The sequence below is a fragment of the Pleurodeles waltl genome, chromosome 10 (assembly GCF_031143425.1).
Source record: "Pleurodeles waltl isolate 20211129_DDA chromosome 10, aPleWal1.hap1.20221129, whole genome shotgun sequence".
In the NCBI taxonomy this organism is placed as follows: Eukaryota; Metazoa; Chordata; class Amphibia; order Caudata; family Salamandridae; genus Pleurodeles; species Pleurodeles waltl.
This window is the reverse complement of record NC_090449.1, coordinates 223,807,610-223,826,807: the sequence shown is the minus strand read 5'-3', so window position 1 is coordinate 223,826,807 and position 19,198 is coordinate 223,807,610. Positions and strand designations below refer to the sequence as shown.

The following is a 19,198-nucleotide window of genomic DNA, read 5'->3' as shown; positions in this document are numbered from 1 at the left end:
GGAAGTAGAAGATGGCTTATGTTGATTGGGATGAAAATATTTAGCTCCCCAAGCAAGTAGTCGGTGCTATGATGTACCAGAAAGTCTGTGTTCAGCTGGCAGCAGCGTTCCTTGCAAGAGACCCTTCATAAACCCTGGACTTGAAATCCTCCAGGATTGAGTGATGTTCAATATCCATGAGGAGGAAGATGACCAGGTGAAATAACTCAGTTAGAAATATGTCATCTGGTGAGGGGTAGTATAAATGGATTGCTTGTGATTTATTCTGATTACCCGAGCTGTAGGCTCATTGTCTCGGTTTCCTCAAAACTTGCTGGTGCCACCTGCGAGCGTTTGCTTGAATCTCAACATTTCCAAATTGAATTACGAACTGCAATGGCATTAGCTTAGTGACTATCCAGCGAGATTTTTCCATTCTACAGACAGCAGATATTCCGCAATCAACCCTGCAAGCACTTCTTTTGGACAGGTCTACTGCTCAAAGTCTAAAAAAATGCTTTTCACTGTGCATAGAGCCCAGGCTCCCGTGCCGTGCTCAGAATTAGAGACTATGTGATAAATCTGCAAGCCAACTCTCTGCAACGGCTCCCTGTGTCCACCCAACAGGGGTAGGACCACCTCGGTGCTTCCTCGCCAGCTGTCTGTGGCTCAGTCTGTTGTCTCCGTCTCATGCGTACCCAACTCAAGTGCGCAGGCGCGCAGCATCCTTCTGTCGGTCACTAGCCGGATCCCCGCGGGAGGCGGTGACGTCAGCAGCCGCTGCGCCCAGTCACCGAGGAGGCTGAGCCAGGGAGAGCTGGGGATGGAGTGAGGACCACAGCTCTGCCTAGCAGCATCCCGCAGCATCAGCAAGCAGCATCAGCAGCATCCGGCGCCGAACCCAGAGCCACGCACAGCCAGCAGCAGGCTGGGCAGCGCTATGGAGCTAAAGAAATCCATTTCAGGTGGCATGGACGCGGACAAGCCCCACCGGCGCTACGGGGCAGTGGAGGAGACCGAGTGGACGGCTGGTGGGCTGGGTCGAAGTGAGTACTCTGGGAACCTGTGTATATGGGTGGCTGCTACATAGTCGTGTTGGGCAGCAGGACCAAGAGGGTATTGAAGGAACGGGAGATACAATGGTGTATGGGAGGGTGTATGTCTATAAATCAGCTGGGTTACCCCACAGAAAGGTGCACGAGGTTTGTGTTGAAGAAATACTGACGACGATGTGGAGGTAGAATAATGAAAGGAGTATTGGGAATAGTAGATTGGATTAGTAGTAGGTATTCTGCAAAGCGGGGAACTGCGAGTACTCTGGGACATTCGACTGAGGACTATAGGGAAAGAAGTACTGTGGGCAGCCCAGCAGTACTAAAGGGTATTATAATGCAGACTAAGTTGTGTTCTAACGTAAAGTATCCTGTGTGAAGGAGAGATGAGTTCTAAGAGGTCAAGCTGTCTGAGGGAAACAGGCATCCTCTTCGTGCACGAGTACTCAGAATTATTCCGCAGACTAAGAAAACACTAGTACTTTCAGGAGTATTCAGTGAGGTGGGCAAATAGTAAGAGAACACAAAGGTTTTAGCTAGGACTAGGGAGACAAGTGAACTGATTTGAATCCTAAACTATCAAGTTGTTTGTTTTGATAACGCACTGTGCAGTAATAAATGAGCATCGAATGCTAATCTTGAATCTAAAATGGGGTTAGTACTGCTCGGGGGGGGGGGGGGTATGAAGACGGAGGATGATGTGGGAACTGAGGGGTACTTTGAAGGTGCTGCAAGCAGAGGGTAGTGATGTGGATGTTGATATCATCGGCAGACCCTCGTACGTTACTCCATGGGAAGTGGCTATTCCTGGGATGATGGAGTAAGTGGTACCAGGTCCTGTGGTCCTGGATAAAGTAAGCATTAGATGATGGCGGATGGAGAAATAGAGCACTGGGGGCATTACTGAGGGGTATTCTGTATGAGTAATAGTAATTATCAGAGGATTATTTGAGGGTTATGGAATAATTGGTACTGGGGCTGTGGTACTGGATAAAGACATTATTATAAAATGGGCATAGATGAAGCGAGCATTAGTACAAGACTGATGTTTAATCTGTGTGATTATGGATTAGTAATGGGTACTGGACTCTGGATGGAAGAAGCAAGCACTGGGGCATTACTGAGATGTAGCCAATGTGGTTATTGATTAGTAATTATTGGGTGTTAATTTGAGAGATTATGGAGTCATTGGATCTGTGTCCCTGTGTTACCGGGAACATAACGCATTAGATGGTGGGGGAGGGAGTAAGCAAGTATTGGAGAATTACTGAGGGGTATCCCATGTGGTTTTTGAATACTAGTTCCTGGAGGACTATTCAAGAGCTTGTGAAGTAAGTGGTGATTCAACTACTTATTCATTATCTGGATTACCTCGATTCATAGTCCACTTCGTACAAGTCCTAACACATTGAGGTGGGATCACCTTAATGGTTTGGGACTGGGACGAGGAGGACGCAGATGAGGGGGCAATGAAAGTACAGAATGGATATATGACTGTTATCAGGGATATGTATGCATTTAGAGAATGGATACATTCTTGAATTCAGTGCTATCTAGGTACAAAACAGGTAACCTCTGGGAGTCAATGATATATAAGGATTAGAAGAATATTAAGGGAGTAGGAGACATGAAAGTAAGGAAGGAACAGAGGGTCATTTTAGTTAGTGTGGAGATATGCAAATGTGGGCTGGATATATTCTGGGATGTAGGAACATATAAGTATAGGCGGGATATGTTCTGTAGAGTCAGTATGTACAGAATAGGTATATTCCGCCTATTTGGGAGTATGTGAGTATTTTCTGAATATATTCTGGAAAGCTGAGTTTAGGAAGGAATGTTATCAGACAGGTCAGATATATTCTAGGAGTCAGACACATAGAAGAATCGGGTGGATGTGAGATTGTCAGGGATTCCAGCAACGACTGGTGGCCGGGTACACAAGGTTGATATAATATTGGGAACAGAGTTGCCCAACGCCACACATGGAGACAGCAGCAAAAAAAGGAAGCAAATAGGAAAGCTTTAACGAGGTAACAGGAAGCCAAAGCTTAAAAAAAACAGGTACTCCAAAGATTATTCCGCATTCATAATAACTAACACTCAAGTTCTGCAAGACATGCATAGAATTACATTAACAATTAAGGGAGTGTGGGATAAAGTACTTGGGAGCTTCACATGGTTAAGAATGAAACTCAACAACTTCCTTGTCCACAACTGTTGTTATAGGTACTGACTGCAAATGCCTACATACAGGCTATACATGCAGAGAAAGGGTCCATGGAGCTGATACCTTTGGTGATATTATTAAAGTATCATATAGTCAATACTCACAATGGATGAGAAACACCAACTACAAAGTCAGCTGTGCCCACAAATCTGGCAATCACACAGGAAAAAAACACGCAAGGCTGTAACAGCAAGGGTGGAGAGGTAAAATACACAGCCACAATAGACAAGGACCTAGAGAGAAGGAGTGCTTAGCGGGAAAGAGGTGAAAAACAAGGGCACAGAGACAGAAAGCAAGTAAACAAGCACATTAGAAAATTTGAAGCTAAGGCCAGGGGGATAAGAAGGTAAACACTGACACTAAGATAATGGGAAAGAAAGATGGGTACTGTGAAAAAGGTAACTACATAAAGTGTGAATGTTCAAGGAGCAAGGATGCACAAAAGATGAGTTAGTTCAGGAATCAAGGAAGCCTTGCAGGTAGCGTTGGTTAAAGGGACAAGGATAAGCTAAGGCTCAGCAATCTTTTGGAATCAAGAATTAGCAAAAGGTCAGAAACTCAGGAAACAGGGAGTCAGTCAAACAGGAGCAGTACTACAAAGATCAATGCTGCACTGAAGGAGACAAGGGCTTAAAGGAGCTCACTCTGGTCAAATGCCTTAGGTGTGTGCAAACTAGCACCAAACAGCCACAGGTGTGCTGAATTCCTTCATCCATTCTTGGCCTGCAGGGATGGAAGAGAAGCAGTGAGCATGGAATTCCAAGTACTGATGTTTTTAGAAAGAAAAGCTGACTGGCTTCCACAAAACCAGCATGAATCTGGAATTAATTGGAATTTTGTATTAGTGTCCAAGTGTGACAGCCACATGGAAAAAAAATATATAGTTATGTAGGGGAATTCAGGATAAGTATGTATAGGATAGATACGATAGTAATAATACGTATTCTGTGATGTCAACTGTATGTAACTTTAAAATGTATGTATTCTGGGAACGGATCATACATGATGGATATATTCTACAGAACCATGAATAAACAAAGGATTTTATTCTGGGTATTTGTAAATATAAGTCCTTACTGATATATTCTGAGGTCAGGATAAGTAAAAATCTCATAGATGTACTTTCAGAGCCTTAGAATTGTAAATAATAGATGATACTAAGAGACCAGTAAAAGATGGCTATTTTCTGGACGCAACCTACGTGTAAAATAAGGGCAAGTATATTCCATTGAGTCAAGGATACATAAGTATATGATGGCTATATTCCAGAAGACAAGGGTATGAAAATATTGGATGGATGTATTCTGGGGAGTCAGAAATATGTATTTACAGAGTGGAACTATGGTGGAAAATGAGATGTGTTAATACAAAATGGATGTATTCTGGGAGGTCGGTGATAATTAGTGCCTGATGGATTTTTTTGAGAGATAGGAATCCGGAAGTATGGGACCAGAAGTACTCAGGCTTTTCACACTCACAAATGGCCCAAAATCACAAAATCAGGCCGTTTGCAACCACAAAAAATACTTTTTCTACATAAGAAACAAAAATTGTCATTTAGTAACCGAATCGCAATATGTGTTTATGTGCACATACGAATCGGTAGTAGAAGGGACGAGTTTAGGGTGCTCCTTCCCAATAAATATTCTGAATTAGATGTATAAACGTTTTGCCACCAAAATCCAGTTGCACTCAAAGGTAGTGGTAACATGTTTGCCAACAGGAAATGAAACCAAAGGGAACCCATTCCCTTTGTGAATGTGAGAGACCACAGCACCAGCAGAGCATTACCTCACTTAATTGTCGATAATTAGCCTTTGACAAGAAAGTTCATAACTTATTGAAATATTGGTTGGTGTCCCTTTGCTTAGCAAGAGATGTGAACGTCACATGAAAAATGGTTTGGGTAGGTCCTGATGATGACCCCAAAAAGTTAGATTGAAGGTGATGAAACAGGTTGGCAACGTTGAATCGTTTGCTATTAAAGAAATTAAAAAATAAATATATACAAAATTGCTGAGGCAATTGTAGTTGTATTGAGAATTGGTCTTTATCCTTCAGTCATGGGTTTTCATCTAACGTCTTTCTGAAAATTAACTAGTAATATGAAGAGTATTCCACTCAGCGTGTTTCAGACTGCTTACAGGTTCTCAAGCATGTCATAAATATAATTATATATATCATATAATGTCTATTTCATTTTTGCTCTAATTATATTGGTATGGTATTACAGAATGATGTCATATTTATCCTGTACATTTTAAATAGTTAAATTCAGTGCTTTGTTCAGATATATGCATTTTAATGAAATTTTGATTTGCCAGCTGCCCTCTTTCCTTAGTGTGCAGTAGCAAAACATTATTAACCACATATGGTTAACCTTATTTCGAATTAATAACATTGGACAGAATAAAATTGCCCTTCCCTGCTTCTTTTGTTAGTGGACTGATATTCCCTTCAGATCTTATTGCTGATAAACATATGTTCTAAAAAGCTGCATAAAGACACATACGTACTATATTAATGTTTCCAGTAAAATAAGGAACTTAAAAAAATCCCTGAAGTATTCAGTTTTCCCAACCTTGGTTTCTCTTGTGTTCCAGATCACTTGCTTTGAAGAAAGGATTTTGTGGAGATATCGTTGATTTGTGAGAGTGTTTTGTTTGGGGCAAAATTTAGCTAACAGCTTTGTCTGTCTGCTCGCCTAGAGGACCATCCTGTGTCCCTAACAGAGACACGGATAAAGTATATGTGAGCTATCCTTGTAGAAAGACAGATTGATCTATAATTGTATTCATGTTGTGTCATTGTTTTTAAACTACATTTTGCTATGTATGCTATGTTGGAATCTTAACAAGAGACAAAATGTACATAACAAAGACTTCTCAAGACTAAGGGCCTCATTTAGACTTTGGCGGTCCCACCACAGGACCACCAAAGCCGCGGGGAGGACGCCACAGTCACGGCGTCCCCCCTGCCCTATTACAATGTCTGATTTGTGGGAACATTGCAATAGTGCTTTCCCACTGGCCAGCCTGACAGAAACAGTGCTACAAGATAGCACTCGGCTCCCTTAAAGGAGGCAAGTGCTGCTGGTAGCACAGAGGGGCGGGCCAGCACCCTCAGAATGCGCACTGTCTGCCCCTAGCACACCCTCACCGCTAGCCTTTTCATATCAGTGAACCCACCTTGGAAAGGCTGGTGGTGGTGGAAGTTGTAATCAGCCAGGTGGCGCTAAGTTCAGTGCGCCCTGGCTGAGCACAACTCTGACCGCTGTCATGCCATCAGAAACCATGCTCCTGGCAGGGACAGCAGTCCCCTGGCGCATCTGCCCGCCAGGGTTGTAATTCGGGATTTGGACTGCCCGGAGTGTGTCTGTCCAATGGTCAATGAGAGTGTGGCAGTCCTCGGACAGCCACACTCATAATGAGCTTCTTAGTGTACATGCCAAGACCATTTGAAACCTCTTTGCAAGCTTAATACATTCTAATATTATGTGGTTAATAACACAACGATACCTGGAAGTGGAATATCTTCACCCACTGTAATGGGCAGAAGAGATGATACATTGATATAAAATATGCAGGCACCACAACCCTCCACATAGACTTTGGTTTGTGTATTTCAATGTTTAATTTTTAATAAACACGGTCAGATGCTATGCGTGTTCTAATTGTCATGGGGCAATGCCAAAAGTTTAATTTTAGAGATGGCAAGCAAAATTTCAGAGTCGTGGATTCTGCATTATGTGTCACATTAAATGTGAGACTATTCAGGTTTTATGAGAAGGATTTAGTTGAAATGATTTGAGAGCTGGAAAAATAGCACATACACCTTAGTGACAGAGTGAGCAAAGAAATGGGGAAAACGTAATGCAACTGCAGTAGGACAGAAACAGAGTTACACCTTTACGTAAGGGATTATGGTGTAAGGTACTTTACACCGTGGGCAGTTCATGCGGTTCCACACTGCTACCCCATACAACATACACATAAGAAACCTTAAATGTTAGTGGCTTCACAACCTGCATTTCACTACAGTAACTCACTCCCTCAAAAATCCTTCCTTCCCTCTCCACCTTCAAGTAAATGGACCATAACTACTCCCCTTTAGAAGATGACAAATCAACTCTCTACAAAATGCTTACATTTTTACCAACAACACCTCTCTTGTTCGAACATAAATTCCACACTCTGTTCTTGCCTGCCTTTCCTTTCACTTCACTCTAGAAGGTTAAGCCTCTCCATTGATACATTAATGTGATAAGACCAGAATGTCTACATTCCCATTAGTCGATATATTGCCGTCTACTTCCTCCATAAATCCTACAATCCCTAGGAGCAGTCTATTGATGACTCTAGACCATAGAGCCTGTGTTAGTTTTATCTCAGTTCTCAAAGAACTGTTGACTTCGAATGAGCAGCCCTCTGAAGTTATTTGTTTGATGGAGGAATGCCATTTCAGTTTGCATACACCCCAATTTGGTGGGCTTTCGACCATTGCTTTATGCCTGCCACTACGATGATCTCTTTGTTATGTGGAACAGCACCTCGTATTCCTCACATAAGTGTTCATAGATATACAATCCTCAGAAACCTTAGCTCTCTAATTCATACAGTGTAGGATCAAAGAAATAGGTGCATAGATTCAAAAATAAGAAAAACAAATAACTAATAAATATGCAAAATAATTACCTTTACATGGTTAGATTTGCTTCTGTACCTTAACAGAGGCCAGTCATTTCTCCAGAGACTCTTACCCATGCCAGTGAGATCCTGGGCACCCTAACCATGACATTTTCACCCATTCTGGATTTGTCTCAGATGACAATCTCTTTGTTTTAAGTGTTAATACTTCACTCAAACTGAGACAATAGATGACACAGATGCATACATACATTATTTGATATTATATCCATTTCAATAGATCTAAAAACAAATCTAGCAAATCACAAGAACAGCATTTTGTCAAGGTGAAGAAAACATTAAAAAGAAATGCATTATGTAGATAAAACACTAAAGAAAAGTATAAACGAAGAAAAACAATAGCAAAGAATTTGTATTTTGTGTGATAATTCCAAAAATCAATTACAAACTAGATATATGTTTTTTCTTTGTTTATAATTTCAGCATTGCAGGGTAAGAATTGGGAGTAGGGATAGATATAGGGTTTTTTAAAGTGTTTAGGATTTTGGTAAGGCTATGATAAGAATTTGGTTTAGGGTTGAGGGATGGGTCAGGCATAAGATTAGAGCTGTGGATAGGGCTTAGGCTGGGAGTATGGTTACTGGGAGGATGAGTCAGACATGATATCTGTCATGTTTCTCACAGAGTACCTAGCTGACAATCTCTATGCCCTCTCTCCTTACTTACCTATGGTAACACTTATAGGACATCTACCAATTGAAGGCAGTTGTTAGTGGAAGAAGCCACCATTTCACCAAATTATACACGGATCTTGTTATTGTCTTTATGTGTGTATGACCAGCAATTTCAGTCTTCTATAATGATCATGGCCTCCACCACTAAAGTGTACAAAGATTAGCTTTTTTCTAAATGTGCCATTGTGCATCTCTATCCTATCCTGGTTTCTTTGACCATAACAGATCCCAGTGAAACTAGCTGTAGCTACAAAAGATCTGATATGTGAATAATCCTTTCTGTAAATAACCATAACCTTCCCCTCTCCTCTCCCTTTCACATCTTGCGCCATTGTGTTTCTCCTGCATTCGGGCAAACTCTATTTAGTTTAGTCGTTTCTGCAATAATCTCAGGCACACTCTCATCTAGTCAAAAGGCCCTCGCCCCATTGGTGGCTTTTTCCTTCTCCTCGTTTCATCCTTACCTTGAGCATTTATTTTCTTCCCAATTTTGGGTAAACTCTATCTAGTCTAACCACCATTGCAATACTCTCAGACATCCTTCCTCTAGTTGTCAGATGGTTGTTTGTCAAAACATCGAGTACAAAAATGTTGTGGTGCCAAAATATTTTAGCCTAAATAACGCGAACAAAATATGATGAAGTTAAATGCATATAGTTAAGTAGAGATTTCATATTCTTAACTCTACTACATAGCTTGACGAGATACTTTTTATCAGCTTAAATATATGTGGAAATAAGATTAGTAAATTTATATTTTTGATATATACTTACCTTAACAATATTTTGGTTTCTGAGATACAAGCTATAATACTTTAGCATCACAATATGTAAAACTCTGTATTCTCATGCTATACTTTATTGAACACCACTGGAATAACACAGGCCCCCGCACGCACCTGGCCTAAGTGAGTCCGAAAGGGGGCCCCCTCCGTGTTATTTGTAGGAGGGGGCTCAAGTTTCGCTATGCCGCTGTTGGACACTCCTCCCTTCCTTAGTTTTCTTTTTCCTCACCTCCGCCGTAACAATAATGAGCATGTTTTTGTGGTAAACTCTGGCAAGTCTAGAGTCTCTGAAATACTCCCACTCACCCTCTACTCTAATTATTGTCTCCCCTCTTCCATACAATTTGTTCCTAATTGTAGTGCCCCTTATATTTCTGTATCCCATCTCTCTCCACTCCTTTCATTAGCTTAAAATCTAAGGGTTTTCATCACTCCCCAAATGGTGACCTCAGGCCCGACTGATTAATGTTTCATTCTTCAAAATCCAACAGATTAGGGCCCTTGCTTGTAGGCTCTTATGAAACTTCAAAATTGTGTTGCTCTGTATGTATCCACTTAGACATGCTGCCGGGAAGGCTACTGCCCATGCAACTTCTTGAGTGGAGCTCAATGCGCTAAGTTGACGCCTGCAGGCTACATAGTATAAGTTGTTTATTTGAATAATACCCAGCAATATAATTTGATATTTTCTTTATTCTTGACTTCCTTTGGTGAAGGTTTAAAAGTTCAGAGTCGAATGGCCATTGATTTACAAATGCTATTTAAATTCTGGTCCCAGTGCATTGTGGGATTCATGCCCCTTCATCAGAGAGTTAAGGTGATCATGCAGTGCAATCCACTTCGGTGTCAAAGTTCTGCCCAGTAAATGTGTGCCAAATGGAGAGCCAAGTATCCTCAAGGGGCGTGTCACTGCCGTCCCAACGTATTATTCAAGGGTTTTGCTTTAATTCTGAGCTTTTTGCAGAGACTGCTGTTAAATTACTTAACTATTGTTATTTGACAATGTCCTTATTAAATGTTAATGACAGTTCTTTGTAAGGAGTTGCCATGAGGCCCCATGTTGTTCTAGAGTTCAGCATACTGACTCCCATCATAAAAATATGAAATAAATAAAAGCATTGGACTACGGATACAACGTACGCATTAGGAGCCCTGGATTTATCTCACAACACTGCATACAGCAGTGACCATTCTCACCCTATCTCTGAAAGCTTTCCCAGGAGTCCGCAATGATGCTGTGCTACTAATTCTGACCTAGCTCTTTCGCAAGACATTACACCATTTTTTAGAATTATGAATTTATTGTTATTTTATAAAATTTCAGGGCTGGGTGAGATAATCCCACTGCCTTTGCGCAGCTCTGCACCCTTTATTGTGACTATGAAACCCTGACTGGCGCCACATGAGCAAATGATTGATCTTAATTTGGGGTAGATCTAACCCTGGTCTACCTTATGGTACCGTGTCTACCTATACATAGGTGATTTTATTTTGCTTTGTGGGATGCAAAATGTGAACTGCCTTTTATTGCGGTGTGACACGTGAAAAACTGTGACATTTTGTTGGTTCCAGGTGGTTTGTAGTGATTCGCGTAAGTCACAACATTCTGCCTATCTGAACAGTTCTTAAAAAACAGTGGTAAATTCCTTCCAGAAGTGAAACATTTCTGCCAGTGGATTTTATGGATTTCACATTTTAGCTAAATGTTTTGCCGAAAGCTAGTCATGAAGGCAGCAGCTGAAAGAAAAGTAGAATATGAATCTTCCATCCTTTTGACTTTTTGTAGACCTCAGCAGGAGGTGGTTGAGGGGCAAGAGTGGAGCAAGGTGTCAGCCCCTGGCATTTGTTGAATGTATGTACATGGAGTGGATCCATTTCACAACCTATCCAGATAAGTGTCTGAATCCAAAAACCCTTTACTTCCTAAAATATCAGATTCAGCTTGTCAGTGTTGAAAATATTGAAAACGTTTATCCATATATGACTGAGAAACACTTGCCAACCCCTTTGATGCCTGATACCCAATAAACAACCATTGGCAAAGCCAACAGGTCTCGACTTTCCAAAGCATTTAACATCCTTTTAGATTTACCAACTGTTATTGCTGATGCTGACAAGTGTAAGCAATAAAATCCAGAACGCCCATTGCAGCGTGATGATGTATACATACTTCTAATGTAAGTGATACGCACTTACAGGAGCAGGCAGTCTGTGCACCAACCTTGTTGGCTTTCAGACACTTGTAGGGTATGTTGGGCACTCATGCAGTAAAATGCTCTAGGTAGCTGATGCTTGTTTGTGTATCTGGAATGTATGGTGTGGTTAGTTGGGATGATCAGTTAGATCAGCAGGTTGAGCCAAGACGCTACCAATACTCCTGGCACGTTACATCATGGATAAGTCTATATGTCACAATTAAGTGGAGCAAAACTTTACTGAGTATCCCCAAAAATTTGTAGATTAATTATTCAAGTGGATCTTAATAAGATTATAGTGCACTGATGCAGATATGTATATATGTGTGGAAGCTAAATGCTGGTACTTCTTGTATTCAAAGCTGGAGGTAGCTTGTAATTTCCTGTTCTCTTGGATGTCTAAATCACTGCAGGCTCTTCTGGGCTCACCCTTTATGCTCCTCCCAATGAAATATCCTGCCAGGGTGGGGTTCGCGGACCTATGTGAGCTCTCCAACAGCCAGAGGTTACACCAGTCACATTCTTTGTGTCTCTTTCTAGATTGAGAGCTCTTTAAAAATCTGTTTCCTCAGCCACACCTAGACCATGAATCTATGTTCTTGGCATTTCAAGGTGTGTGTGTGTTGTGCTTGAGATTTTTTCTTTCCTTTGTGCGTATGAGTAGTAGTTGTGGTGTCTCTGATGGGTGATAGATGGTTATTTTAGATCAAAGATTATTTAGGTCAAGAAGCCAATATCCGTCTGCCTTCTGCCTGTTACTAAGAAGTTGACCTAACCCAGAATAACAGTTGAAATGTAAAAGTCCAGACACCAGGTTTTTTGGACAGAGGCTTGATCTCAAAGCTCCCATCTCAAAGAAGCAGGCCATTCCTGGGGAAGCTGTTTTCATATGCATTTGTTATACTAAACAAACAAGCAGATAGATGTATCCACCTACATCATGAATTGGCAGGACATCGATAACCCAAACCACCGGAATGCCTACTGTTTAGACCGATGTTGCCATGTCTGGTTTCATGTTAAAGTCACAGCTCAGAGATTAATTCTTCTTTACCTTGGCTTGCATCCTCGAGAAGAGCAGCTGTGTGATGCAGCTCCATGGCCCAAGGTCTGTGCTGAGTCTCATCCACATGTGTGCTGTGCAGACATATGTAGACAGAACTTTGGCAATTGTTCATTCAAGAATCTTGTTGATCGAGAACCATCCAGGCCCTTCGCCTTGCGCATGTGTTGCACACTGTCTGAATTCTTGTTCCTTCTTAGAGAAAATAAGGTTGGTCCTTATGACTGTGTCTAGTCAAAATAGCACATAATTAGGCACCTGCGTGTTCACAATCTGCAAATGTTTACTGTTGACAACATGAACACTTATTTATAACCAGTTGTGCAAATCTTCTGCTATGAGAGAACATCTTATGCAAGGAATGTTGGCTTCTCATATCAATTCACATCTTTGTTCTGATTCTTGCATAGCTGTCGAATCATGCCATGGCTTCTTAATAATACAGCTCATACTGAGATATAAACATGTCTTCTGCAACACTAATTAATCCTGCAGTTTTTCTACCTACCCTTACCTACTCCTAGGCGCTAGCCCCGTGTCTAAGCACTACTCTAAAGCACATGAACACAAGTACAGTTTATTTTGGCACACTAGTGGTGTATGCTAGTGCAGGTTGGCTTTGTAAATTGATTGGGTATTTCTGTGAGTGCACAGTCACAGAATCACAACGCTCACCTTGCACTTACACAAGCACACAAATCATCCCGCACATACACAGACAGTGCCCTCCCTGCACGAATAAACGCACCCTCCACTCACAGGCAGACAGTTCACACTGCATGCACATAGGCACCCCCTGCACTCACACACTGCTCACCCAGTAGTCACACAGGAGCACTGTTCACCGTGCACTCGTATTACATCCCTGCCCTCGCAGAGGCACACCACCGCTCACCCTGTGCTCACACAGGCTCGCAGTTCACCCTCCACTCACACAGGCACACAGTTCACCCTACCTGTGCACAGGCACAAACCTGCACTCTCACACTCACAAAGACACACTACTCACCCTGTATTCCCACAAAGACAAAGTATAGCCTGCATGTGCGCATGAACAAAACGGGTATACCCTGCATGATTACCGCTCACTTAGCACACACACAGGTCCACTGCTAATACTGCACTTACAAAGGCACATTGTGTATCCTGCAAGTCCACAGGCCGACCTCAGTCAATCCTCGTAAAGAGAAAACGCTGCCTCTGCCCTCAAACAGGCATACCACTCACCCTTGACTCATTCAGACACACCCGGTTGGTGCTTGTCCAGGTCCTCATAGATCTATATGTCCTTGGTGAAACTGTAGCTGATACTCAGGCTCAATATTACTTAGTGAGTTTAGTGAGCGCCAGTACTCCAGCTGCAGCAGTCCATTCTTGGCAGATTGTCATGGAGTCTTAATGTCCACCAGTGAGTGCACACAGCATCAGATTTACTTTCAATTCATTCAACACAGTGCAGCAAGGCAAGTTGTGCGTTGCATTCGGTGAGTTGGAGAGAGCTGAAAAGGGCCATATCAACTAAGATATAACGCTCTTCATCCCAAACTTTGCACTGGAGCACTTGTGGCTGCCTAGCACCAACGCATGCACTCTTGCACCATATTGCAAGGCTGCCTAAGTTACAGGCAGGATTGTTTTTGTGCAGGAAGGAATATCTTCCTGCACAAAAACAATACTTAAAGGTATTTTCCTCCTTCTATGTGTGCTGCAGAATGAGGTTGCTGCAAGTAATGTTTGTTTTAATATTAAGGAACTCACTGATAAAGCCTGGACCATCAGACCATAAAACACGCCAACAAACAGGCAAAGAAATGGCCCACGCATTGACCTGCAAGAGCAGCCCTGGTCACTGCCTTGTTGCCCTATACGCCAGTGCGACTCTGCACTAGCCTCAAACAAATGCACTCAAAATAACAAACATGTGGGTTGAACCGAAGCCCTTCTCTCGAAATGCTTCTTGAAGCTCTTTTTTTCGCGATCTCATGAGGTGTGGCGAAAGCTGCGCTGTCAAGCAGGAACAGCAGACCGCCTCCCAGTCATAACTGTCCCCGAGAGGCCTTTTCACACATTTTCTAAACAGTTGTTCAAGTTGCATGTACAGAGTGGGTGAAAGCCAAGATGAATGTTGTCACAAATGAGTTTTCACTTAACTTGACTGGATTGAAGAGGCGAGGAGCTCCCAGGGCCCATCTTGTCTTGAGGTTTCTTGAGACTATGCACGTCGAGTGTCTGCCTCCTTTAAATGTGACCTCAAACACACGCTGCCTGCTGAATTCCACCAGGGGGTAGCACTTTTACTGAGAGGGTTGAACTGTAAAAATTAGCACGGCTGTCCTTTGGAAGCACAACATTTTGCCCTTTGTGGAGGTAAATGTAGGAAGTGTCTTGGAATAACTCAATTATTTTCGACAAGGTCAAGATTATGTTTGGGTTACTCGTGATCCAAGTTGAATTGATCTGATTTTCAAAGCTTTTTTAAACCCTATACTTTAAAATCCAGCCGGCTCGTGAAGAAGCAATGCTTTGCATATACCTGACCTGTGAGAAAAGGTGCAACATTAGGGCTGGAACTGGAAACAGTTTACTTTGGGGTGGGATCCCATAATTGGGAACCAAGGTATAGCAGTGGAAAGGGGGCGGAGTCATGAGGGTCACAGCCATGAGGACCAGAGGCTGACATCTGAATTTGAAATGGAAATGTACAAGCGCAAATACTCAATATACCATAGTATTTGTTCGCTATAGAGACGTGCTGGGGCTCTCTCATTGAAAGCATTGTACTTCTGCTGACTCGTGCACGTACTTGCCTTTCACGTCAGGCAAGGGCCAGTACACAATACCTGACACTTCCTGGCCATTTTAAGCATTACTGATTGTCAGCATAGCATTTTACTTTCTAAAAAACGTTCCAAAGAAATTGGCAGCAAGGACAAATGTGAAAGTGAATCTTTCCTGGATTACGTAATTGAGTCCAACCTGACTGCGTTTTAAAATATCCTAAGGGTCAAGGCACCTACTGCAGAGATCGTTTGTTACTTAGGAATTTCCCCAGCATAATAATAACAGTAAGATTACTCCTGTGGTCACTGCACTTGCTGGAGAAATCTGTGACAGTTCAGTCACAGTCTGACTCATCAGAATATTACATAAAGGGTTTATGTTCCTTCTTCAAAAGCATAACTTGCAACTCACAGATGTGTATTTTAGGCAGATGTCTCAGAGGGTCACTGCTTTCACAGTAGAGATTCTTATGTTATCTGCAGGCCACAAATTATAATCCTTGTAATATAGCCCCATGAATTCTGAACAGGCCTCTTGGAACTGCATGCAAACAGCAAGGCATAAGGGTAGAACCTTGGTGTTTTTTCCTTATTATTTCTTTAACCTAAGGTTGCTAAAAAATGTTCCATTGGGTGTCAATAAATACTTATTAGTAGGAGCCCTATACATAGTTATTAGAGTAATTGCATTAATTAAATCAAACACACAAACGGTGAGCGGAGGAATGCTTTCAAGTCTAACCGCTGAGAATCACTTGGGGTAGCATTCTAACCTATTGTCTTGGTATTGGGTTGCAAGTGTACTGGTTCAGGTTGGACATTGACTGGCAGGTTTGGCTGAACTGGTCTGATTGGCGCAGGGTCAAGACTGATTTACATACAGCTGGGCCCAAACTGTGGTGGCATGGTGGGCAAAAGAACAATGGGTGGAACTGCTAACCAAAGCAATTGCCAGTGGCAAGACTTATTGCAAGCAGTCCTCCCATCACCTTTTGTGTCTTTCATATTAGTGTAATTACTCATATAGACAGATATAGCTGACCTTGTGACAGTGCATGCATATTTGAAATACAGAACTTGGAAAACTGAACACTTGCCTATAAACCATAGTTTAGCTTAAGCTCTTTTGAAGTAACACACTGAATGCTTTTGTTTTGGCAGTGACATTGGCATAAAGATGTCAGTCTCCAGCTAGCTCCCATCCAAAAGAAGAGTTGATTAAAAGATGTGGTAAAGGCATTTGTGCAGGCTTTAGCTAGAACTGAAAATAAGAGACCTCCCTCAACCACCTCCATGTTCTTCCCCTTGACACCAATCATAGTGATGGCACCGCTGAATATGTCCTAGATGTGTCCCAGTTTCACAAATTGCATAGGAACAAAGTCAGCACATTTCGCTGAGGCCAGCTCAGATTTTACTTTTTGATACTTGACGCCAGCCATACCTTTGCTATACTGAAGGGGTTGCGACGCTGGTCAGGCCATCTGCTTTGTACAGCCAGGTTATAATATAACAGGAGAATAGGTTCTCAGAAGGCATGGCTGGCAGTCAGTGGATCAGTGTGAAAGCAAGTGGAACCTACAAAGCTAACTTTCTTTCAAGTGGGTTTTGCTGGCACCTGTATTTGTCTTCAGCATCCGTTCATCAGCATGAAAGCTGCGACTCTCACCCATGATAAATGGAAAAATTTAAAACATCCTGTGATATCAGTCAGTGGCGTAATTAAACTTGAGGGGCCCAATGCAAAGTACATGTAGGCTCCCCCCTCTGGACTTACTCAGGAGCTCTCAGGCCTGGGTACTGTGCTGAGGCCCCCTGCACCACGAGGGATGTGGGGTCCTTTGTTGTGTCACTTATATCGGTCAAGCAACAAACTTAACTGGTTGTTGCGTTGCCAGCTACAGAAATATGAGCAAGGAGAGGACTCCTCTCCTTCACCAGTCAACTACTGGAGGCACATATTCTGACCAAGTACCCTGTAAGACTTTGTGTGGGTGAATGAGGGCCAAGGGAGCAACTGTGTGGGGGAGCATGTATAAAAAATAAAGATCTGGAAAGGGTGGGGAATGCAACAGATGAGCTGGTGAGAACGCCACATGGTCAGTGCAGGGGATGATATATGTGGTGGGCGAAGCAGCACACAGGGTAGAGGGGAAGAAAGCATGAAAACGTATGAAAACTTGAGTAGCAAGCGATGCAGATCCCCTTGTCATCATCTCATGTGTCACAAATAGAATGTTCACTTTAAAAGTGACAGGTGGCTCATACCAAGGAGTGACATGAGAGCATGGCGTAGTAAACGTGCTAAAAGAAAAAGAAAAAAAAAGCTCCATGAATGTGAGTGCTGCAAAAATATTGGTCATCCAGTTATAAGGCTGGTAAAAAAGCTATGCTTCAGGCAAGGAGCAAAAACAGGAAGAGTATAGAAATCAATTGAATAAGAAGCAATCTAATGAAATTGATGTAAAAACCATGAGCAATGGGCCAACTGAAAGTCCACTTTAAACATTATTATTGTGCTCAATAAGGTTTTGACAAAGTTATCTGTAAGCAAGACCTAAACCATATGCCACCTTGCTCTTTTCGGAATGTAGTTGTGCCTGCCAGCAGTGGTAGCTGCCACTGAACATAAAAAAACGCATTTGCTCCTTTGGGAGACGCATTCGTCTCGCCTCCATCCTCATCCTCTTCCCGGTAGCACACAGGCTCCCACACTCACCTAAGCCAATCACGATGCTGCTGTCACCAGCATGACAGCAGCGGCGTGATTGGTGTGAGCGGCCTGGTTCGACGCTCACATAGGGAGTGGGACCCTGTGCACTTTCTCCTCTAGGCTGTGCAATACAGCCGGATGGAGAAATGCAAAGTGCTCATGTCTGTTTGGCCGACCCAACACGTCCGGCCAAACAGACATTCGCACTTATGGTGCATATACCACTCCTCCTCCGGGCGTCACCCAGCCCCACCCCGCCTCAACCTGGCTTTAGATTAAAAATAACATGATCAAGAATTGTATCATTATCATTTTATTTTTCCTTTTACTGAATGCCGTGGTGCGACGCTCCTCCGCCTTAGCCGGGGTCGTCAGAGGTCCCCAATCTATGTCGCAAGCAGGCAGTGTCTCTCCTACGATGAAGATGAAAGTAATTGGGCAATGCTGTTATCCTGACATTTTAGCGACTGCTGAATTGCCCTGAAGGAAATGTGTTTAATGGAGCGCGAAGGTGCGTCTCTTCAAAGTTCGTGGACCAGGAAGCTCCCAGGCACTCTGCCCTCTTTTCCTGCACACGTCATCCTTAGCACGGTGGCTGCCTGCGTTCCACTGGCTGTGACTGCTCTTTGCAGACTGTGGATGCTGAAACTGCAGAATCACGCGCTGCGCGCTCCAGGCTGGGAATCTGCGCTGAGCTTATTGGCTCAAAGCATATATTTATTCACGGAGGCCTTTGATGTAGTCCCCAAAATTTGAATTTTGCATATTTAGTAATTGTCGACTGAAGAAATCTATTCCTTATGTCAGGACAATTTCCTGCTGACATGCAGTTTTGGGCACGGGGATGCAGTCTGAGTGGCTGTGTCTCTGGCTTCGACACCTGGGTCTTGGTCTTGTTCTGACACTTCATCAAAAATAGTGAAACTTGCATATCGGATCCTGTGCCTTGGAATTGTATGTATAGCGTAACATTAATATGTTATACCAAAAAAAATCGAAGTTTATTTTGTGCTTTTAATTACACT

At 42.6% G+C, this 19,198-nt stretch overlaps 1 protein-coding gene across 1 annotated transcript in view; it reads left to right on the top strand.

The window, feature by feature from the left end:
* The first annotated feature begins 768 nt into the window (after positions 1 to 768).
* BMERB1 (bMERB domain containing 1) overlaps positions 769 to 19,198 on the top strand; it is a 652,653-nt gene continuing 634,223 nt past the window's right edge. The window contains exon 1 of the mRNA XM_069210218.1: positions 769 to 1,025. Coding sequence (XP_069066319.1) covers positions 920 to 1,025 — 106 coding nt within the window. The 5' untranslated portion in view covers positions 769 to 919. The remainder of the gene's footprint in view (positions 1,026 to 19,198) is intronic.